This window comes from Eptesicus fuscus, chromosome 13 (assembly GCF_027574615.1).
Source record: "Eptesicus fuscus isolate TK198812 chromosome 13, DD_ASM_mEF_20220401, whole genome shotgun sequence".
In the NCBI taxonomy this organism is placed as follows: Eukaryota; Metazoa; Chordata; class Mammalia; order Chiroptera; family Vespertilionidae; genus Eptesicus; species Eptesicus fuscus.
In genome coordinates this window covers 40,981,597-41,004,952 of record NC_072485.1, presented here as the reverse complement: position 1 = coordinate 41,004,952, position 23,356 = coordinate 40,981,597, and the positions used below count along the sequence as shown (strand labels likewise).

General features: G+C 57.3%; 2 protein-coding genes across 6 annotated transcripts in view; both read left to right on the top strand.

Moving 5' to 3' along the window:
- P2RY6 (pyrimidinergic receptor P2Y6) overlaps positions 1 to 10,431 on the top strand; it is a 65,235-nt gene extending 54,804 nt beyond the window's left edge. For 3 of the 5 annotated variants that reach the window (XM_054725008.1, XM_054725009.1, XM_008149945.3), the window contains exon 2: positions 8,205 to 10,431. In XM_054725008.1, the coding sequence (XP_054580983.1) occupies positions 8,238 to 9,224 (987 nt within the window). In that variant the 5' untranslated portion in view covers positions 8,205 to 8,237 and the 3' untranslated portion in view covers positions 9,225 to 10,431. Of the gene's footprint in view, positions 1 to 3,050; positions 3,088 to 7,034; positions 7,124 to 8,204 lie in introns of those variants that run through there. The other 2 variants (XM_028158249.2, XM_054725010.1) reach the window with 2 other exon arrangements.
- Positions 10,432 to 18,007: 7,576 nt separating this feature from the next.
- ARHGEF17 (Rho guanine nucleotide exchange factor 17) overlaps positions 18,008 to 23,356 on the top strand; it is a 54,494-nt gene continuing 49,145 nt past the window's right edge. Inside the window, exon 1 of the mRNA XM_054725033.1 lies at positions 18,008 to 21,226. Within this exon, the coding sequence (XP_054581008.1) occupies positions 18,044 to 21,226 (3,183 nt within the window). The 5' untranslated portion in view covers positions 18,008 to 18,043. The remainder of the gene's footprint in view (positions 21,227 to 23,356) is intronic.

The window sequence follows — 23,356 nt, the reverse complement described above, 5'->3', positions numbered from 1 at the left end:
GATGGCCATTGTGAAGAGGAAATGAGATGTGGCGTGTAAAGCATTTTGCACAGAGCTTGGTGCACAGTCCATGTCCAGGTTGTGGCGGGGATGACGTGAGCTCAGTGATGGACAGCTGGGGCCTGGCACATAGTAGAGGCTCGGGAGAGCCAAGTTCCCTCTTTGCTCAGCCCGTAGAGGCTGGAGAGCAACCAAAGGAAGCAGCCTCCGGCCCCAAATTCCCCAAAGCTACAGCTTCCCCTTCCTCGCACTCAAGATGGTTGTTTCAGTTCCCGCTTTAATTCCTGTGGAGACGGAGGTGAGGAGGGGAAGTGGGAAAGAGAAGAGAAATCAGCGTTCCTGCCCTCCCTGTGCCCTCCTCCTGCCAGGTTTGCCTGCCTTTGTGGTCAGCCTGGTACCACAGCGGAGGCCAAAACTCCTCCGAAAGGGGGGTGGCTCGGCCCCTGCCCACTGTCTTCTGGGTGCCAGAGAGACACTGGCATTGGGAACCTGGCCTCGGGCTGGCCTGAGGTGGACTTCAGGGGGCTGGATGCTGCCTGGGTCAGGGATGGGTTGGTGACGGGAGCACAGAGGACACGCCGACCCTGCCAGATAGGCGCCGTGACTGGCCCGGTCTCTCAGCCAGAGACGCAGGCTCATGGAGGGCAGGGAGCCCGTGCCAGGTCACACAGCAAGCTGGTGATGGATCCCGGCCTGTCTGACTCCTCAGGGGAAGGAAGCTGAGTCCTGACCCCCGCCATCCTGTGCCCTTGCTGCTAAACTCACAGGCCAGGGGCTGGGCAAGGGGGATTCCGGGCTCGTTTCCCAGCAGGCAGGGCAGCCAAGGTTGGGAGGCCTCTTCCCACACCCAGCCTGGTCTGGGCTGGTTCCTGGCTGGCTGGCAGGCGTGACTCAGGCTTCCAGCTCCTGCCTCTGGCCAGCAGGCCTCCTCATCCCTTCCAGATATGTGGGCCTTGGGGCGGGGGCAGAGGAAGAGGGGAGGCTGCTAAGTCATCTGCAGGGTGTCCTGAGACCGTAAGACCCAAGCAGCCCAAGGAGCTTCAGCCCTAGTCAGTGCTTCCTTACGTCTAACCTGAATTGCTTCTGCAGGCATGAACTGACCCATGGCTGTTGCCTGAATTGTAAAAAGGCTGTCCCTTCTGTGGGGGGGAGAGACTGCATTCGGCATTTCTGCTAAGAGCACCTGGAGGGGAAGGGGTGGTGGATACTCCCAGGGCCTTTAGCTCAGAGGGACAGGGCTCAGCACTGGCCCCGTCATCCCGCCAATGTCCCCAGTGGCTCTTGTGAGCCACGTTGAACAGGTGAGGGCCTGGAATAGGGCTTGAGCTTATCTGGGAACGATAAGGAGGAGGAAGGCTGGGGAGGGAGTCAAAGGGGAGGAGGCTGGGAACTGGTCCTGAGGCTGTTCAGTGCCAGCCCTAGAGGGAGGCCCTTGCTGCGTGCAGACCTGCCACACCGCCCTCTGAAGGTGAGGCTGACGGTCCAGAGCAGGGGTCGCCAACCTTTCCGACCTCACGGACCACCGGTTGGCGACTGCTGGTCCAGAGCAGTCTGCTGGCGCCATCTCATGGCCATAGGCCCTCAGCGCGGGGAAGACACTCCCCTGGGAATCCCCTGAACTTGGGGGGAACATTGGAAAGGGGGCCATAGAGTCAGAAAGACCCTGTTGAAATGCCAGCTGGCTGGGGGACACCTTGGGAAACTCACTGGCCCTTCCTCAGTCTTAGTTTCTTCATCTGTAAAATGGAGAGAAGAATCTCTCCACGTCCCCCGCCCAGAACTGCAGATAAAACATCTGGCACAGGGTCCGCAGTTAGGAAATGGTACTGGGTGCTGAGGGCCCAGAAAGTAGTGGAGACTGTGGTGGGCTGAGGGGACCCAACATGGGGGCGTTGAGATTGGGCCTGGAATGGATTCATTCATTGAACACATGTTTATTGAGTACCTACTGTGTGCCAGGGCACCTCATATACATGGTTTCGTTTCAATTCATTCTTACAACAGCCTGTGTGGAAGGTACCAATGATCATTCTCCTCTCACAGATGAGAAAACGACAGGAAGGAGAAGCAAGGATTGTTCGGCGAGGGATGGGGAAAGCGTCCCAGGCAGAGGAGAGAACTTGCACATAGGCCGAGAGGCTGGGAAGCCAGGTGGGGAAGGCTGAGGCTGGGCAGTGGCACTGGGGCCCTGCTTGGGGTTTTATGATGGGCCAGGCCCCTCGGGCCTCCCCTCTGGTCCCTCTTTGCTCACTCATCCCATGCTCTGGCCACAATATTTATCCTTCATTTCCCACACAAAGTAGGCCCAATCCCCACCTCAGTGCCTCCTGCCTGGGATGTCCCTTCACTTTTCCAAGTCCAAGTCCCCTTGGCCCTTTAAGGCCCAGCAACAAACATGTCTTCTCCAGGAGCCCTTCCAGGTCCCTCCCTCCCAGGTGTACCTAGGAGCCCTAACACCTGAGCTCTCCCCCCAGGTGGCAGGAACTGAGTCCCAAGCCCTGCCCCGAGGCTGACACCCCCAGGAAGCCCTTGGAGCTGCTGTCGTTCTTGGGACACACCCTGGTGGGGTGTGGCCACAGGAGTTCAGCAGAGGACTGGCTGCTGGACTGAAGGCCAGGCCTCCTTGCCCTTCTGGATCCCAGCACAGCTCAAATCAGGCCAGGAGATCCATGCTTCTCACCTGCGCAAGCAACCTCCTAGCGGACCTGAATATGCAGGAGGTGTTCAGTTCATGCATCACTGACCAAGTGTTTACCAGCAATTCAAACCTGAATGTTCTCAGTTTGGTCTAAACTTTTGGCCCTGACTTGGTTCCTCACTCTGCTGGCCTGTAAAATGGGTTTGGGGGTGAGGTCAGTGCTCATACTGTACAGAATAAAAGGGTCCCCTCTCCCTCCGGCAGCTCATCCTCACCGCCTGCCGGTGGCCATTATGACCACATTCTCCCAAGAAGGTCAGAGAGGGACAGGGGCTTGTCCAGAATCACACAGTGAATAGGGGCCGAGATAGAACAAGAATCTGGGCCCTCAGCTTTGAGTCCAGGAGGAGTCGGGGGAGGACCCGCACAGGCAGGAGAAGTTCACTCAGGTGAGTTCTCAGAGGCATCACCTCTGACCCCACAGCCCCTACCTATCGCTCCCGCTGAGCCCTGGGCCGGCTAAAGGGGAAATGTGGGAATATCTGATGGCAGATAGTAGGTGTGCAATAAATGCTTTTGGAGAAAAGGAAGAGATCTAAAAAGGGAGGGGGAGGGTGGATAAGTGGATAGCCACATAGAGGATTGGGCACGTCGGCGAACGAGCTATTGAATAAATGGAGAACGAGGTGGGGGTGGTGGATGGAGGAGTGGGTGACTGGGAAGATGGCTCTGGGTGTGACAGCTGAGGGAGGAGTCAGAAGCTCTTTAGTCACTAACCTGTCCATTTGACAGATGAGAAGACTGAGAAGAGGCTGAGGCGAAAAGAAGCTGCTGAGTCTACAGCAGTCAGTGGTCGGCAAACTCATTAGCCAACAGAGCCAAATAGCAACAGTCCAACGATTGAAATTTCTTTTGAGAGCCAAATTTTTTAAACCTAAACTTCTTCTAACGCCACTTCTTCAAAATAGACTCGCCCAGGCCGTGGTATTTTTTGGAAGAGCCACACTCAAGGGGCCAGAGAGCCGCATGTGGCTCGCGAGCCGCATGTGGCTCGCGAGCCGCGGTTTGCCGACCACGGGTCTATAGGGCTGACCTTGGACCAGCAGCCTCTGGTCTCCCTACTCCCCCCTCTGTCTCTACTCCTCATCACCCTCTTTCCTCTGCTGGGGTGGGGAGGGTTCCGGGAAGGAGACCTTTCCTCGACCTCCTTGCTCCTCTTAGGCCCAGTTTCCGCCAGCCCTTGGTGTTAGGGGTGTTAGGGAGGGGGTGGCCCCCACAGGGGCTATTTCAGTCAGAGACAGCCCTGCCGGGAAGCAGAGGAAGCTGCCCGCCCATCAGAGGTGTCACAGCCTGGGCTGAGGGTGTGGAGCCTCATGCCTGGCTTCCCCTCGCTCCAACACACTCAGGGCCACGGCGGCGCTCAGGGGCAGGAGGCTGCATGTGAGTGTTGCTGCATTTCGGGGCCATGGGCCAGTGTGGAGTGGGGCTGGGGTTGGACACAGGGACTTCGGGCAGGCAGGCTGGGCTTAGCACTGACCCAAAGGAGGTCCACAGAGTTGGGGGTGCCCAGAGGAAGGGACTCCACCCAGCTGGGGGATCAGAAAAGGAAGAAGCACCCTGGCCGGTGAGCTCAGTTGGTTGAGCATCTTCCCGTGCACCCAGAGGTCACCAGTTCGATTCCAGTCGTGGGTTCAGTTTCTGGGAGGCAACTGATCAATGTTCTCTCACATCGATGTTTCTCTCTCTCTCTCTCTCTCTCTCTCTCTCTCTCTCTCTCTCTCTCTCCTCCGCCCCTCTCCCTCCCCCCTTCTTCTCTCTCTAAAATCAATAAAAAATATTTTTTTAAAAAGGAAAGGAAGACGCAAGATTGGATCTGGGGCTTGATGGACACAGGGTTTTGAGGAACAGAGATGGGTCAAATGGCACTTGGTGTGAAGGGAACAGTAAAGATGGGGCGGCTGGGGAGGAGCCTGGCTTGCTGGCCGTCTGGGTGTCTTGGGAACAGTGTGGTGGAGGGGCAGCGTTGAGGGGCCTGGGGTACTTCAGATGAGGCTAGAAGGCACAGCAGAAGCTTGACTGTCAGGACAGGAGTTGAGCTTTCCCCCATAGGACAGAGGGGTGCAAGGAAGGAGGTAACCAGAACCATCTAGAAACTCCACCACAGGCAGAGTAGCTGGGGCCCAGGAAGTGGCTGGGGTCTGAGCTGGTCTGGGCCTCAGGGTCTAAGAACGGGTGACAGATATTGATGGCTGTAGGGAACCAATGTCGCTGCTGCCTGGAGGCAGGGGGCTCTCTCTCGCTCACCCCTCCTACGTCCTGGGAAGGCAGAATGGATGAGGGAGCCAGGTGACAGCCAGGCCTGGAGCAGACCTGAAGGTTTGCCCTGGATCCTCTCGTGCAGCCCTGCATCCTTCACGGAAGTCAGAGGGCTCTCTGGGGTGTGTCTGAGGGTGACAGGCCTCTCAAAGAAGGGTTCAGGGGCACAGTAGGTTCCTTCCACCAGCTTCCTCCTCCTCCCCAGGACCCTCTGCCCCAGCAGGCTGCTCTCCTCTCAGGCCCTGCCTGCTCCACCTTCCTCCCCACCTGGGAACACCCCAAGCGTCCTCACACCCCTCTCCACCAGGGCAACCCTCCTCGACCATCAGGGACTCGTCCCTCCTTCATCCTCCTCTGAAAAGTCTCTTCCATCCTATGGATCGCACTGGTCTCCCCCCTCAGACTAGTCCATATACTGGGTAGGGCAAAAGTAGGTTTACAGTTGTTATTCTAGATAATAAGACAATAACTAATAAACAAAAATATAAGAATAAACAGTTTATTCTTGCAAAGCTACTTTTGCCCCACCCTGTATAAGTATAGGTAAATGTGCATATGTATTTCTGTATCTGTATCTATCTACCTTCATCTGCATCCATATACTGTGTCCTCATGCATCCAGCAGGCAGTAAAATCTCATTAAATGCCTAGCATTGCAGAAACCAGAATATGAATGCATGAATGAGAGAATGGCCTGAACAAATGAATGAAGAGGTGAATGGATAAACTTTATCTTGCCTGTACTAATCTTGCCTTGCTGGCTACCTTGGGGGTATTGCCAAGCCTCCTCCGTGGCCTCCCCCTTGTGCCTAACTGGTGAGCTGGGCACCCAGCACCCCTAACTCATGGGATAAAATCCACAAGAATCTTAGGTAACTAAAGGTGATATGGCGTGTGATATAACAGACTGGAGAATCCAAACATCAGCATTTTGCAGTTGCCCAGAATCTGGGTAAAATATTTTCATCAAAATCAAATTTTAAGTTGGAAGAAATTAGTGTGGGGAGTTATGTTTTGCTCTATTACAACTTTTAAAAATCCCGTAACTTTACTTAGCAGGTATATCCACATTAGGGACAGCTACCAATTGCCCTGTGCCAAGCACTGATCTTCACAACAGCCCCGTGAGGCAGGTACTATATTACCCCATTTCATAGATGGGGAAACGGAGGCATGGAGGTTGAGTAATGAGCCTCAGGCCACACAGCTCACACGTGGCAGAGCCGGGATTTGAACCTGGGCATCTGGACCAGAGCCCATGTACTCGGCCTCAACCCTCTGTCACCCTCTGAGTGCCTTTGCAGGACTTTGTGTTTTTTCTGGGCCTCAGCTTCTCCCATCTGTAACAGAGGAGGGAGGCTTTGACTCACTATCTCAGTGGCTTTGCCTTACAGGTCCACGGGAGTTAAGTAGCGAATTCTCTATGGACACCAGTAAATGGGAAAATGCCAGTTGAGAAGTGAGCAACAGGAAGTTGCTCATCCACCAGGGGCAAACCCTTAAGGCGTTTGTGCTACTGGCTTCCCCAAACCTCAGCCTGCAGGGATGAGTGGAGGGATCAGATGTAGGCTAGAACAGCAAGGCATGGCGTTTATTAAGCACCTGCTGCATGTCAGGCCTAGCATACATTTTTCTGATGAGGACATAGGCCCAGAAAAGGTAAGTGACATGCCCTGGGTTGAACAGCCTGGAAGAAGGGAAGTCAGGATTTGAACCGAGCCTGCCTGATTCTCTGAGGCTGGGCTTGGAACCTCTACATTCCATGTCCATGGGCTACACCAAGATGCCTCCCGAGTCAGGCGGTTGGGCTCCGGCTCCAACTCCCACTTGGGCTCCGCCTCCAATTCGCTAAGATTAAGCAGCCACTTCCCCGCACTGCGTCTGGATTCCCCTCCCTGTTAAGTAAGCCATTGATGTGGTTGCTCCCTCTGCCGTCTGCCTCCAGGAAAGCTGTTTTTACTCTAGCCACCAGAGGGCGCTGTGGCTCCGGTGGCTCTGCCAGACCAGGCTTGGGTAGCCTTAAATCGAGTGGAAGGAGGCTTAGGGAACTCCTGAATCACCTCCTTCCCTCATTTTACAGATAAGAAAACTGCAGCCAAAAGAAGGACCATGGCTTTGGAAGGTGGAGTTCAGGCCGAGGAGGTAGATGCTGTCCTTGGTCGGCTCACGGTGTGTGAATATTTTGTTCATGTTGATTCATTAAGAGTTACCACGGTCTCTCTGCCTTGGATCCGGGGCTGGACTCAGACAGAGAGGCACCAGACCTGACACTTCTCCTCAGGAGATTCCCAGTCTGTGAAGGAGAGTCAAGCAGGCAGGCCCACCAGGACCACAATCTCCAAACTCCAGGGTGCCCGGGAGAGCCCTGGATAGCGTGGTGTAGTGCCTCTAACCTCATAACATCCTGAGAAGTAGGTGCACCATTCCCCCATTTTTCAGATAGGAAAGCTGACACTCAGAGAAGGTAGATCAATAGCTCAAGGTCACATAGCCAGTAAGTAAGTTGGGATTCAAATCAAAGTCCATCCATCTCCATTTATAGAAGAGAGACATTTGACTCAGATTTTGAAGGATGACAAGAAGTTCAGCCCTAGCTGGTTTGGCTCAGTGGATAGAACATCGGCCTTTGGACTGAAGGGTCCCGGGTTCGATTCTGGTCAAGTGCACATGCCTGGGTTGTGGGCCCAATCCCCAGTAGGGAGCGTGCAGGAGGCAGGCGATCAGTGATTCTCTCTCATCATTTTTTGATTAAGCAGCCACTTCCCCCCACTGCGTCTGGATTCCCCTCCCGGTCTTCTCTCTCTCTCTCTCTCTCTCTCTCTCTCTCTCTCTCTCTCTCTCTCTCTCTCTCTCTCTCTCTCTTTCCCTCCCTCCCTCCCTCTCTGAAATCAATAAAAAAAACATATATTAAAAAAAATAAAAGTTCACCAGAAAGTCTGGTGAGAAATAGATATTATAAATAGAAATTACCCCTGGCTGGGTAGCTCAGTTGGTTAGAGCATCATCCTGATACACCAAGGTTGTGGGTTCAATCCCCGGTCAGAGCACATACAAGAATCAACCAATGAATGCATAAATAAGTGAACAACAAATCTATGTTTCTCTCTCTTGTATTCCAGGTTTTGTGAGGGCTGTGTGGGGTCTCTGTGGGGTGGCATCGGAGATGGTTCGGATGGGGAGAGGGGCAGACAAGGACCTACGGGGTGGTCAGTGAGTGTGGTCACTGACAGATTGTGTGTTGCTTCCCCAGCCTCTCCAGATGTAGGAAGCCGGTCAGGCAGCCATGGAGTGGCACAATGACACAAGCCAGGCTCTGGGCTCGCCACCGACCACCTGTGTCTACCGAGAGGACTTTAAGCGACTCCTGCTGCCACCCGTGTACTCCGTGGTGCTGGCGGCTGGCCTGCCGCTGAATATCTGTGTCATCGTCCAGATCTGCTCGTCCCGCCGGGCCTTGACCCGCTCGGCCGTGTACACCCTGAACCTGGCCCTGGCCGACCTGCTGTACGCCTGCTCCCTGCCCCTGCTCATCTACAACTACGCCCGGGGCGACCACTGGCCCTTCGGCGACTTCACCTGCCGCCTGGTGCGCTTCCTCTTCTATGCCAACCTACACGGCAGCATCCTCTTCCTCACCTGCATCAGCTTCCAGCGCTACCTGGGCATCTGCTACCCGCTGGCCCCCTGGCACAAGCGCGGGGGCCGCCGGGCGGCCTGGGTGGTGTGTGGGGCCGTGTGGCTGGCTGTGACGACCCAGTGCCTGCCCACGGCCTTCTTCGCCTCCACCGGCATCCAGCGTAACCGCACCGTCTGCTACGACCTGAGCTCGCCGGCCCTGGCCACCCGGTACCTGCCCTACGGCATGGCCCTCACAGTCATCGGCTTCCTGCTGCCCTTCGCCGCCCTGCTGGCCTGCTACTGCCGCCTGGCCCGCCGCCTGTGCCGCCAGGACGGCCCCGCGGGGCCGGTGGCCCAGGAGCGGCGTGGCAAGGCGGCCCGCATGGCCGTGGTGGTGGCGGCCGTCTTCGCCATCAGCTTCCTGCCTTTCCACATCACCAAGACAGCCTACCTGGCGGTGCGCTCCACGCCGGGCGTCTCCTGCCCCGTGCTGGAGGCCTTCGCAGCCGCCTACAAAGGCACGCGGCCCTTCGCCAGTGCCAACAGCGTGCTGGACCCCATCCTCTTCTACTTCACCCAGAAGAAGTTCCGCAGGCGGCCGCACGAACTGCTCCAGAAACTCACGGCCAAGTGGCAGCGGCAGGGCCGCTGAGCCCACCGGGCAGGACAGACCCCGATGTCTCACCGACAGCTATTTATTGAGCCCCTTTTCTGGACCAGGCCCTGTGGGCACAGACTCAGAGCAGCCTGCGCCTGGCTCTGCAGAAGGTCCCGGGAGCCACGGCGAGGTGGAGAGGCCGTGTGAAGCTGCTCACACAAATACACGTGACGTGTACTGTCATTGAGGAGTATGCTGCCTGCGTTGGAGTCACTTATAAGGGCGCGAGGGAAGATGGGGGTGGGGGGAGTGAGAGCTTCTGGGAAGAGGCATTGGAGCTGGGTTTTGAGGGATGCATAGGAGCTGGGTATGATGTTCCATTCATTGAGCAAACCTTTACTGACACGGTGTGTTCAGGCCTGGGTTGGTTGTGGGCCCCAAAAGAACCAGACCCATACCGGCTCCCAACTACTGGAAGTTTTGACGCAGGGATGTCAAGGCTGCGAGTGAGGGAAGCGTGGCTGCGGGGAAGGAGTGCTCAGAGGATGCCCATGACCCAGATCAAGAAGTCAGGAGAGATCTTTTGCGGGGGAGGGAGAAGGAAGGGGAGCATCTGAACCAGATGTTAAAGGCTGTTGGGAGCTCTGCCAGCAGAAGGGGGGAGGGAGCGTGTTCGTACAGCCTGGGCCAGCCCTATGCTAGGCTCTGCCCTGGGGCCGACAGGCAGAGAGCTGGGGTGGGCTGCACGTGGCCTCCTGTGTGTGAAAGCTGAAAAAATAAGAGCTGTCTCATGGCCACTCTCCAGACAACCAATGGCAGGAGTGGGGCTCAGCAGAAGGAGAAATCAGGGAGTGCTTCTTAGAAGAGGTGGAGCTTGAGGTGGGAGGAACCCAACAGGCAGAGCGGAGGCTCCTGCTCCTGGTGAAGGTACTGTGCAGGCAAAACCCAGAGGCAGAGACGCGCTGCGCCTGGAGGTAAAGCAAGTGAGTTTCAACTCGGCCCAGGGGTTGGGTGTGTGAGGAGTGGGGCGTTAAGAAGCTGGGTGATGGCCCGGCCGGCATGGCTTAGTGGTTGAGCATCGACCTATGAACCAGGAGGTCGTGGTTCGATTCCCGGTTGGGGCACATGCCCGGGTTGTGGGCTCAATCCCCAGTGTGTGGGGCGTGCAGGAGGCAGCCGATCCATGATTCTCTCTCATCATGGATGTTTCTCTCTCTCTCTCTCCCTCTCCCTTCCTCTCTGAAATCAATAAAAACATATTAAAAAAAAAAAAAAAAAAGCTGGGTGAGACCAGAGCATTAAAAGCCATCTAAAGGCAGAACAGAGGAAAGAGCCACCCCAGGGCCATGAGGAGGCTGCTACATGGAGGCCCCTTGGTCAGGGGCCTGCTGACCAGTCTCAAGACAGACCGTGCTGCCGGCTTCCTCTGTCCTGCCCTCTCAGCTCCATCATTCTGGCCTGCGGGTGCCTGGAGGCCATCTCATGTGGACGCACCTCAAACACAGACCTGAGCCTTAAAAAGGCTTGTAGCTGAAACCGGTTTGGCTCAGTGGATAGAGCGTTGGCCTGTGGACTGAAGGGTCCCAGGTTCGATTCCGGTCAAGGGCATGTACCTTGGTTGTGGGCACATCCCCAGTAGGGGGTGTGCAGGAGGCAACTGATCGATGTTTCTCTCTCTTCAATGTTTCTAGCTCTCTATCCCTCTCTCTTCCTCTCTGTAAAAAATCATTAAAATATATTTTAAATAAAAAAATTAAATTAAATTAAAAAAAAGGCTTGTAAAGGCATCTTCACTGAGGGTCCCGAGGAGGCAGCAAAGGGAAATACCAGGCGAGGCCCTTCCAAGTCCTCCCCCGTTCTGCCCCTGCGCACCTCTCCCCTCAGCCACACCCCTGCAGAGCCTCATCCTCTCTGCTCCTTTTCTCTCCTCCCCCACCCCACCCCTCATATCCCTCACTCCTCCTCTGGGCCCTATTCCCTCCTGTGGAACAGTCCGGCCTGCCCTTGGCTGCTGGTATACCACACAGACCCTGTACATGAACCTGTACATGCTGTACAGAACCAGCATGGCGAAGCCTTCCTTTTCAGAAGGTAGAGGGAGGAGAGGGACGGGCAGAGCGACAGGGCAAGGAAGGACTGTATAACGGATTCAGTATCTTCCTTTTAGCCCCACCTCGTCTCCAAGGCTGTTGGGCAATGGGGCCTTCAGAGAAGGGCCCTGGGGGAGGTAAACTCCATAGTAACGCCAGCGGTGTCTTGCAGCTGGTGGAGGAAGTGGGAGACCCGGGCCCGGCCTCCTTGGGAATCCGCTACAAGTGCTGTTGCTGGAGAGGCTTACGATTTGGACAAGAGGAACTTTGATTTTTTTGGGGCTACGGTGAGATAGACACATGGTGATGTCAGAAGAAAGAGGCTAGTTCTTTTTTTTTTTTTTTTTAATATATTTTTATTGATTTCAGAGAGGAAGGGGGAAAGAGAGAGAGAAACATCAATGATGAGAAAGAATCATTGATCTGCTGCCTCCTGCACGCCCCACACTGGGGATCGAGCCTGCAACCCGGGCATGTGCCCTGACCGGAAATCGAACTGTGACCTCCTGGTTCATAGGTCGACACTTAACCACTGAGCCACGCCAGCTGGGCAGCAGCTTGGGTCTTTGACCATTCCAGTTTGGGGCCACTAAATGCAGATTTTTGCATGAGGTAAGTATCTACTTTTTTAAAGCCCTAGTGGTGGTGTGTGTGTGTGTGTGTGTGTGTGTGTTGTTTTTTGTTTTTTACATCTTTGTTAGCCACAGCCCAAACAAACCCCTTTACTCGGATTCCATCCTGAGATAGTAGACCTGGGTGGAGGCCAGGCAGTGTCCTGAACTGGGGTGGAGACCTCCACCTGGGGGGGGAGCTAGGATCAACAGGGTCTGGAGACATCCAGGAAGGGTTTTTGGGAAAGGTACAAACCCGGGGCGTGGTTACCTCGCCTTTGGCTGGAATCTGAGGGGGTGGATGGGCTTCTTGAAGAAGAAAGTAAGAAGGGGGGCTGAACAGAGTCCTAGAACACCAACATTAGGGGACGGGAGAGGAGGAGGAGCCGGAGAAGGGGAGGTAGAAGGCGGGGCGCGGGGGGGGCGTGTCTCTGAATTATGGTGATGTGATGAGGCAGTGAAGTTGGGTGAGGGAGGGTGGGGCTAGAGGAAAGAAAGTTTAAGTGATGGGTGAAGTAAAGAAAGGATGGTTCTGAGGGAGACAGGCTCAGGGAAGAAGGTCAGCAATTGAGGCCGGCGGCGGGGGTGGGGGGGGGGGTGGGGGGGGGAGTGCAGGCGGGGCAGGGAGGGGCGGCGGAGAAGGGGAGTGCCAACATGGGGGAGCCAGAGAGTCAGGAACCAGGGCTTGATTTGGGGAGATTTCCATTCAAAGTAGGAAAAGCCTGGGGGCACTGGATCTGTCCTAGCAATGCATGCAGCTGCCTCCTCCCTCCCTCATTCATTTAACAAACATTCTCTGTGCTCCTTGGAGGTGGAGGTGGTGCTGGGAACCCTGAGGCAGCTCAGACCCAGACCCAACCCTCAGAAAGGATGGGGGGGGGGGGGGGGGGGCTGGGGATGCAGACAAGGAAACAAGACAGTTCATCCAGTAAACATTTATTGAGCACCTACTGTATTCCAGGCTGGCAGTGGGTCCCCGCCCTCGGGGAGTTCCTAGTCTGATGGAGAATGACAATAATGAAATAACCACAAACACATCCGGATCATTACAATTGGAGAGAAGAGTTCAGAAAAACACACAGAGGGCCAGGGGCACAGAAGGTCTCCCTAGGACAGTGATGGGCAACCTTTTGAGCTTGGTGTGTCAAACTTCGCCAAAAAACTGAGCATAACTCGGGTAGTGTGTCACTTTGAGGAAAAAACATTATTTCGCAAATGTTTCATCCTCAGGAGCAGCAAATGTTTCATCCTCGGCATGCGGCCGCCTCAGCGGCCGCGTGTCATCAGAAATGGCTACGCGTGTCAGTGCTGACACGCGTGTCATAGGTTCGCCATCACTGCCTTAGGAAGACAATAAGCTCAGGGAATGGTCAGCAGATGCTGGGGACCACAGGGGCCCTGCACAGCGTGAAGGGCTGAAAAGGTTTCTTCGCTGAGGCCCAATGGCCTCAGAAGGCATTAGCTCAGGAGAGAAGGGCTGTCACTCAGCCTGTGACCGAACAAACCCCTTCACTTCTCTGGGACTCTGTTTCCTTACCTGTGAACAGCCATCAGCTCTCCCTAGGCCACCAGGGGTGCTGAGCATGGAAAGGTTAGAGCAGAATTTTCATCAAGTACAACAAAGTATTATAACCCAACAGAAGAATGGATAAGAGGCACAAAGAGGCACTTTAGAAAAGGAAAGGCAGATAATCAAAACACCAGAAAAGCCCTCCCAGCCGGCTTGGCTCAGTGGAGAGAGTGTCAGCCTGCGGACCGAAGGGGCCTGGGTTGTTTCCAGTCAAGGGCACTACCTTGGTTGCAGGCTCCTCCCCGGCCCGGGCACGTGCAGGAGGCAACCAATCAATGTGTTTCTCCCACATCAATATTTCAAAATATTGCACAAAAATGTGTCATGTCTAAAAATCAATGGAAAAATATACTCGGGTAAAGATTAAAAGAAAAACAAAACAAAAAAACAGAAAAGATGTTCTATTCTAGCTTGACAACGCCTACTCCTGTTGAGTAGCCACACGGCCCACGGCCCCGAGCACTTCTGCGAATGTGCGCTGGAGTGCGCACAACACTCAGAGCAGCACTATTCGCAAGTGCAAACACCTGGAAACATTCAAGTGCCCATCCACTGCAGAGGAGATGAATGCTGTATTCACACATTGGAATATTTCACGCAGCCAGAATGCGCTACACTAACATACAACGATATAGGTAAATATTAGCAGCATAATATTAAGTAAAAAGAAGTCCCCGAAATTATATACAGCAAGATGCCCTTTTGGTAAATTTAAAAACTAAAATTAAAACGTATACTTTAAAGAAATCTACAGATGCAATAAAGCTATATAAAAAGGGAACGATGGGCACAGGAGGCGATGGTTATCTTGGGCGGCGGGGCAGTAGGGGAATGGGTGGGGGAACTATATAATGAGATGTCGGACATTGTAAAGGTCCTAGTTGTTTTGGTTTTTCGTGGGAGTCAATTAAACAACTGGAGAGAATGTGTCCTGCATAAAAGGTTATGAATAATCCAATTCTGTGCGCTTGGGGTCTAATTATAGAGGAAAGAAACAGGACAATCTCAGGACATTTCTATCTGATTTTGGAATGGAATGGTCAGGAGATGCTGGGGACCACAGGGGCCCTGGCCCAACATGAGGGCAGAGAAGGTTTCTTAGGAGTCAGGAGCCAGAGTTCTTTCCTGGAACTCACTGCTTCTTCTTCTCCTTTTTTTATTTAAAGTATTACATACGTCTCCTTTCGGAACTCATTGCTTCTTACTCCTCATCTTTCTCCCCCTTAACTACCTGAGGCCCAACATTATCCATGACTTTGACCATCATAACCTTTCCACCTTGATTTCTCCAATGGATTCTGTAGCTGTGATCTTGCTGAGTAGACTCACGGAGTAGATGGATTATTGTTTTCCTTCCCCTTTCACAGGTGAGGAGCCTGAGTCCCGGAGGAAGAGTGACCTGTTAGGTTCACTGGACACATCTGTAAGGGTGACTGCATTGGACCCGGCTCTAGACTCCCAGCTCAGTGCTCCTCTCTCCACCCTGATGCCCAGTGCTCCCAGGCCCCTCCCAGATGAGTCTTTTGAGGACTAAAAACACCCAGGTCCCTCTGAGCCAGGAAGATAACTTTGTCTCATCCTGAATCAGAATGGGGCTGGAGGTTGGAGGACTCATGAGGAGCTGTAAGCGGCCAAGCCACTCTCAGATTGGGTGAGCTCCCCATTGTTGGGAGGCCCAGCTTAGATCCTTAAACACCCTCCCTCCCCACCCAGGGGACTCCTGATCCAAAGCCCCAAGCCAGTTCATCTCACAGCCAAGCTGCAGGATGCTGGGATCCTGTGACCTGAGTCTCCACTCTTTATCAGTTTGCCCATCTGTGAAATGGGTATAAGAACCGCTATCCCAGAAGTGACGTGAAAACAGAACATGACAGGGTGTGAGTTTGGAAAAGTACAAATTTCAGGTGGTAAGGGACACCATTATTGGAAGAGAGCAGTGACTCCTGGGATGAAGGTCCCCCTGCCATACTACAACTGCCTCAAAAGAGTAGAAAGATGCCGAAACCGGTTTGGCTCAGTGGATAGAGCGTCGGCCTGCAGACTCAAGGGTCACAGGTTCGATTCCGGTCAAGGGCATGTACTTTGGTTGCGGGCACATCCCCGGTGGGGGGGGGGGGTGCAGGAGGCAGCTGGTCGATGTTTCTATCTCTCTATCCCTCTCCCTTCCTCTCTGTAAAAAGTCAATAAAATATATTTAAAAAAAAAGAGTAGAAAGAAAACTCTAGAAGAGACAAGAGTCTGACTGCAAATAGAGTCAGAGAGAGGCAACCTTGGGGGAGCCTAGACCCACTCCTCACTTTTCAGATGTGGCAACTGAGGCCAGGGATTTACCCAAGGTCACACAGCAAGGCAAGCGCAGAGAGGCACTGGGCCAGGCAGGGCTTGCTTCCTTGTCCCCAATTTCCCAGTAAAGAGAGAGAAATGTGCTTGCCCCTTCCAGGCAGCAGTGAGACAAAGCTGCAGTGAGGGACTTGCCGGAAAGAGGCTGGTCGCAAGTCACAGAGAAAGAGTTTGTCCCCACAGAAACTTCCCACCACCCCAGGGAAGCAGCAAGCAGGGCCCAGGGTCCTGGGTGAGTCCTGCTTCTCTCACGCAGTAGTCAGGCAATCCCTCAAGTGTCTACCATCCTGCCCTTTGCCCATCCCCGCCCCTCTCATCTGGACCAGGGCCTCCTGCTCCCAGGTCCTCCCATCTTAGGCCCAGCCACAGTCCTCTTGGGTTGAGGGGACCAGAGGATCCTCTGTTCCTGGGGAGGGTGAGCCCAGGCCCCAGGAGGAGGAGGCTGCTGGCACCAGGAAAGGCTGTCTGGAGGAACATGGTGTTTGAAGCTCCTGAAATCTGAATTGGAGTCATAGCAGTGGCTGCCATTTCCTGACTTTAACACCGGTCAAAGTTACTTCTCCTTCATGACCCATAGGAGGGGTAATAATATCTACCTTCAAGGGTGGTTCAAGGACTAAATAAAACAAATGAAATAATATTACCAATACATCCAAGACACCGCATAAATGCCCATTCGCCCACTCAGGTGCAGGCTGTCATGCATTTAAACTGGGCCAGGGAAGATGAATGGGACCTGATAGAGGCAGGTGGGGAAGGGAAAGCCCCAGTATTCCCTACGATGCGAGACTCGCCAAACCAGACTCGGGGCAGAGGCTTGGGGGCAGAGGTAGGAGGGAGAAGCCATCCACACCTCTGGGGTCAGGAGGGTGGAGCAGCCGCAGGTAGGAGTGTAGGTTTGGCTGCGGCAAGTCGAGGGCGGTCCTGTCGAAGCTCCTTCTGTACGTGAGGCCGAAGGAGGGAGTGCACTCTGTGAAGGGATTAATTTTTAAAAGGCTCCTGAAGGAACTAGGCAGCAACTGAAAGGAAGTAAAAAGGAGGTGGTCTTTCCTACCCTCCGAGGGGTTTTGGGTGGTGGGTGCTGCTTTACCTGTCCAGGATTTCCAGGGGGTGGGGGTGGGGGCAAACCCGGCCGGTAGAGGGCGCAAGAGCCACGTACCCTGGAGCTCCAGGGGCGGAGGCGGCCCGGCGCAGGGCGGGCAGCTGGAAACCTGAGCGCGGGCGGGGGCGTGGTCACAAGGCGTGGGACTGGTTGGGGGACCGTCGGAGCCGGACCGGCCGCAGAGGTGGGGGGGGGCGGGGCGTTTGGGGGCCCGAGGGGCTGGACGGGGTCGCAGTGACAGCGAGATTCTCCTCCGACGGCCCAAAAAGGGGCGTGGCGAAAGGGTGGGGCAGGGAGCGGCCCAAGCCCGGGTCCGCCCGCGGCGCCCACTACTCCCCCCGGCGGCAAGCCCGGCCCCTCTCCCGCCTGGGAGAGGCGTGTACCTGAGTATCGGTGTGTGCGGGCGTGTGGGTCCGAGGTTGCCATGTTGGTCCCTGGGCAGGAGGTGTTTCCGCGCGAAAGCGGTGGGACCGCAGGGGGTGCGCCGCCCGGGCCCTGTGTCCGCGGAGCTGACCACGCTCAGCGCTCGCCTGGGTCGGAGTGAGTCCTCTGGGGGCAGCTCGGGCCCTGAGGGTCGCTCTAGTTCTCTCCTTTGGCTCCTCCCCGTTCCCTCCCCCCCCCCCCCGCGACTCCCGATTCCCAGCCTTTCGCGCGCGGGGAGCCCACCCCCTCTTTGGGGCTGGAGGCCCCGCCCCCCGCCCCCTTTCCTCCGCCACAAAGTTTATTTGCAACAAAAGGGAGCGAGGATCGAGCAGCCAAGAGGGAGGGAACAGGAGCCGGAGCGGGAGCTCGAGGGGAGGGAGGCCGGCAGGCGGGCCGGCTGGCGGGCGCGGAGCTGCGGAAGGGATCCGGACCGGGCTGGGCCTCGCGCGATGCTCCGGGTCGCCCCGGCCGAGGTGGGGGCCGGGCCGGGCGGTCGGCGCTGAGGCGGGAGGGGCCGCGCGGGATGAAGGCGAAGCCGCCCGCGGCCGCAGAAACTTGAGCCGCCGCGGGTAAAGCTCTGCGCTGGTCTCTGCGCCTTCTTCCCGCAAACTCCCCCGCCTGCGGCTGCGGCGCCCAGGCCTTGGGATCCCGGCCGCTGCGCTCCTTCGGGGCGGGGGCGCAGGGGGGGTTGGCCGCGGCTCCCCGAGGCCAGCCCCCCCGGAGTGAGCGCCGCCACCATGGCGGACGGGGCGCCCCGGCCCCCGCTGTACCGCAGCGTCTCGTTCAAGCTGCTGGAGCGTTGGAGCGGCGGGCCCGGGCCGAAGGAGGGGGCCGCGGACCCAGCCGGGCTGCGGGGCCGCGCCTCGTGCCGGCCGGTCGCGGCCGTCCCGGGCCAGCCCTCCCGGCGCGTGTCCAAGCTGGCGTCGGGGCCCCCGGCCGCCCCCGCGCAGCCGCGCCCGCTCCGCAGTCTCTCGCCGTCGGTGCGCCAGCTCTCCCGGCGCTTCGACGCGCCGCGGCCGGACACCTCCGCCGGGGCCCGGGACGGGGGCGTCTCCCCCGGGGCCGTGGAAGAAGCGGCCGAAGGTGCCGTGCGCGGGGCCTGGCCCAGCGTCACCGAGATGCGCAAGCTCTTCGGCGGTCCGGGCTCCAGGCGGCCCAGTGCCGAGTCGGAGGCCTCGGGGACGCCCAGCCCCGACGGGGCCGCGTGGGAACTCCCGGCCCGGGAGCCCCGACAACCACCGACGCCGCCGCCTCGGACGTGCTTCCACCTGGCGGGCCTGCGTTCTGCGCGGCCGCTGCCCGGCCCGGGGACCGAGGGGAGGCGGCGGCGGCAGCAGCAGCAACAACAGGAGCGGGCGCAGCGTCCGGCGGATGGTTTACATTCTTGGCATAGCTTCTCCCAACCGCAGGCCGGGACCCGGGCCTCCCGCTCCTCCTCCTCCTCCGTGGCCTCCTATCCTGTCAGCGGCAGCGGGGCTGCCAGCTCCAGCGAGGAGGAAGAGGAGGGCCCGCCGCCGCTGCCGCCCGGGGCGCAGAGCCCGGCCTACCACGGAGGCCTCTCCTCCGGCAGCGAAGAGGACCAAGATGGTGAGGGCAGCCGCCGCTGGAGAGGGAGGCCGGGGCCCAGGCCTGGGAGCTCCCTCTTGGAGGAGGACTGTAAGCCAGACAGTCGTGGGTTAAATCTGAGCAGCATGGACCCCGTTAGGGGAGCCAGAAGCCTGGAGCCCCCAACCTCTCCCAGAGCCCCTAGCGAGGAAGGACCCCGGGAGTGGGGTGCTGCCTCACCTCCCTGTGTGCCGGGTCCCCCCCAGGAGGGACTTCGGTCTTTGTCGGACACGGTGGGGGGAGCTTTCCGCGTGGCTAAGGTGAGCTTTCCCGCCTACCTGGCCAGCCCATCGGGCTCCTGTGGTAGCAGCCGTTATTCCAGCACGGAGACCCTCAAGGATGAGGACCTGTGGGCGAGCCGGGGCTCTGGGAGCTGGGGTGTGTATCGTTCCCCTAGCTTTGGAGCTGGAGAAGGGCTCTTCCTAAGGGCCCAGGCTCGAACCCGCACCAAGGGACCCGTCGGCACCACAAGGGCATCGAGGGATGGAGGATTGGAGTTGGACAAGAGGCGGCAGCGCAAGTCCCTGTCGAATCCAGACATTGCCTCAGAGACCCTGACGCTGCTCAGTTTCCTGCGCTCGGACCTTTCAGAGCTGAGGGTCCGAAAGGCTGCTGGGCGCCCCGGGGACCTCGGGAGTAGCCCCTTAGATGGCAGAGACTCACCGTCAGCAGGTGGCGTGGGGGGGCAACTTGGGCCCATGGCCCCAGCAGCCCCAGCAGCCCCTGGCACCCGCCCCACACTCAAGGATTTGACAGCCACCCTTCGAAGGACGAAGTCATTTACCTGCTCCGAGAAGCCCGTGGCCCGCCGTCAACCCCGCGCCGGTTCCCTGAAGCCCAGCTCCTCTGAGCTCCTGCTGGCAGACCCCGGTGCCGAGGAGGACCCGCTGCCCCTCGTTGTGCAGGATCAGTATGTCCAAGAGGCCCGTCAGGTTTTTGAGAAGATCCAGCGCATGGGTGCCCAGCAGGATGATGGAAGTGATATCCCCCCTGGGAGCCCCGAGTGGGCAGGGGACATGACCCAAGGGCAGCGGTCCCAGGAGGAGCTCTCCGGCCCTGAATCCAGCCTGACTGATGAGGGCATTGGGGCAGACCCTGAGCCTCCTGTTTCAGCCTTTTGCAGCCTGGGCACCACAGGGGTATGGCGACCGCTTCACTCGCCTTCAGCCCAGACCAGCCACCTCCCTGGGACTGAAGACAGTGTGGGAGGGTGGTCCCTGGTGGCTCCTGATACTCCTCCCACACCAGGTGCCCTCCGCAGGAGACGGAAAGCCCCACCTTCAGGCCCTGGTGGGACTGAACTGAGCAATGGGGAGGCAGGGGAGGCCTACCGGTCTCTAAGTGACCCAATTCCACAGCGCCACCGGGCTGCCACCTCTGAGGAGCCCGCTGGGTTTTCTGTGGATAGCAACCTCCTGGGCTCACTGAGCCCCAAAACAGGGCTTCCAGTAGCCCCAGCTGTGGATGAGGGCTTGACCAGCGGCCACAGTGACTGGTCTGTGGGCAGTGAAGAGAGCAAGGGATACCAGGAGGTCATGCAGAGCATTGTTCAAGAGCCTGGTGCCTTGGGGCGTGTGGTGGACGACAGGGTGACTGGCAAAGCCCCCAAGAAGAAATCTTTGAGTGACCCCAGCCGCCGTGGGGAGCTGGCAGGGCCTGGATTTGAGGGCCCTGGAGGGGAGCCCATCCGAGAGGTTGAGCCCACGCTGCCTCCGTCCAGCAGTGAGCCCATTCTTGCAGATGGACAGGCAGAACCGGAAGAGCCCAGTCCTGCCAGGGGCCGGGCACAGTCTGAGGTGGCTCTGCCTGAACCCCTGTCTACCTGCCCCAGCGCCCACCATGACTTCCACCTGGACCCTAAACTGGCTGATGTTCTGTCCCCGCGGCTCATCCGCCGTGGCTCCAAGAAGCGCCCAGCCCGGAGCAGTCATCAGGAGCTGCCGCGAGAGGAGGGCAGTCAGGCCCGACCCTCCTCCAAACATGTTCGCCATGCCAGCGTGCCTGCCACCTTCACCCCTATCGTGGTGCCTGAGCCACCCACTTCTGTCGGCCCCCCAGTGGCTGTGCCAGAGCCCATGGGCTTTCCTGCCCGCGCCCACCCCACATTGCAGGCACCCTCCCTCGAGGATGTCACTAAGCAGTACATGCTGACCCTCCGCTCTGGCGAGGTGCCTGCCCCAGTGCCAGTGCCAGTGGATATGCCATGCTTGACTCCAGTGGTTGCACCGCCCTCTGCTGAGGCCAAGCCCCCGGAGGCAACCCGGACTCCAGAAGAGCCTGCCCCGGCCAGCAAGTGCTTCAGCAAGCCGCAGGTGGTGAGTCCTTCGTGGGGGGCCTTCAGGGTGGGCTGAGAGGAGGCCATGGGCGCTGACTTCTGCAGGAGCCTTTTACGAGTGCTCCTTGGGCCGGTACCCAGGTCTGAGGGTGCCTCTCTGGTCCTGGAAGTGCTCAGGCAGTTTTAAGAGTGTTAACGACAGAGGGCTTCTACCTGTTCAGGCCCCAGGGGCTTCAGGCCTCTGCTAGTGCTAACTCAAAGGTTCTCACCCCTCCAAGGTGCTCTGGGTGGTAATTACACAGGGTTTTAATCTTGTCCTTTAGCTGTTTTTCAGGGATTGACTTTAGAGATTCCTATCTGGTTCTTTGTTTTAAATACACAAGGAGATGGGAGAGTGATGGAACTTTCTAGAGAGCCTTGCTGCCCTATTAGCCAGACCCCTTGTAGGATGTTTGGGGCTGGGGGCCCACAGTTGGCATGGGTTTGCCCTCCTGCAGTGGCTTCCCTCTGGTAGATTAAAGTGTAGGTCTGCCCCTGGGCCTGGGAAAATTGGAGAGATACAGGCATTACTTTATGGAGTAGTAGAGAGGGCTCTGTAAAGTACATTGATGGTCCTGGCCTTTCTCTGACTCAACCTCCCCATTATAAAATCAGGGGAATTGTGGACAAGGTGGTTTTATGTCTCCAGCTGGTGATGCCAAATTTGGGGGGAGTCATGTGTTGGAGTTGGGGCACTCTTGGGCCTGAGGTTTGCTGGAGCCTCTTCTGATTAGAATGGGGGCTGCTAGGGGAGGGCCGGGTCAGGGAGGTGGTGGCTGGAGCTCAGCAGACAGCAACCTTGAGAGTTTGAGAGTGGTTCTGACCCCCACAGGCAGGATTGCCTCTGTGGGTCAGGGTGGAGGTTCTGGTCCATTATCCTTCTGCTTCCATCCTCTCCCCACCCCATCTCCTTCCTGGTGACTCGGAGATGCTTTCCCCTTCCCCTGGCTTCAGGTGCCCCTGGAGTTTTGGCTGTGGGTTCAGATAGGTTCCAGGTGCTTGGTGCTAGATTCAAGGCTCTGGGTTCTGGTCCTGTCACGGGGATGGCCCCAGGGTTATTGAACCATGACCTGTACTCCCACTGTGCTCCCTGCCCGAGGAAGAGCCTGGAACCGCTAAACGCTGGACTAATTTGGTCACTCCCAGCGCTCTCACGCCCCTTCTGAATTTTCGTTCTCTTTGTTTTTCTCTCCTTGTCTCTAGTTCCCCCTGGTCCTGGCTCTGGTTGGTGTCTCACGGAGACCAAAGGCTGCAGAGTCAGCAGGCAGGGAATGGGAAAAGGGGAAGTTTGGGGCCTGTCCTTCCTTCTGAGCCTGGTAAGGCAGCTCAGGTGCCCCTGACTTCAGTGCCTGCTGTCTTTGGAACATGGGGTTGGGGGAGGGTGAGAGCAGGGCAGCTTCTGCCAGGGGCCCCTCCCCAGCTCTCTTTCCTATATAATTATCTCCTCTGGGAGCCTTGAAGACTAAATTAGGGGAGAGAGCAGGGGTGAACCAAGGGACTCGAGGAGACTGGGATGGGGTGGGGGTTGGGGGGGAGGCTGTTACTCCTATGAAGAGGCATTGAGATCCAGGGAGGAGGTGGGAGTTTTTGCAGAATTGGTTCCTGGTATACCTTCCAGCACATTCCCTGCCTGCCTGGCCTCAGGGGGGAGCTTAGGGTCCCCCTGCCCTCCAGGGCCTATGCAGTGGGACATACCTGCCCATAACATAGGCTTCTCCTTGCCCTCAGTGGAAGCTCTCTCCAAGCCCTAAGCCTTTGCCTTTCCAGGCCTCCCACCCCTCCAGGCCCAGCTTGGTGTCCCCTCTGAGGGGAGAGAATTGGTGAGCCTATCATAGCAGACAGGGTTTGAGCCTCGGCTCCGAGTCCCTGTGTGGCCTTGGATTAGTCACGTCTCTGTTCCATGCCTCACCTTTCCCTTTCTGTGAAATGGAGGTAATGGTCTCTGTCTGACAGGCTCTTGCACAGTGAGTGGCTAGTACAATCACCTCCTTCCTGGGGGCAGGAGAGAGGGGAAAAACAGGCTCCACTCCTCCAGCTGCTTCTAGTGACCAGCCTGGGCCCCTCCTCCCTGCTACCTACTGGTTTCTGAACACAGGGCTAGGCAGTCCTGGCCTCAGTATAACCTGGTGGA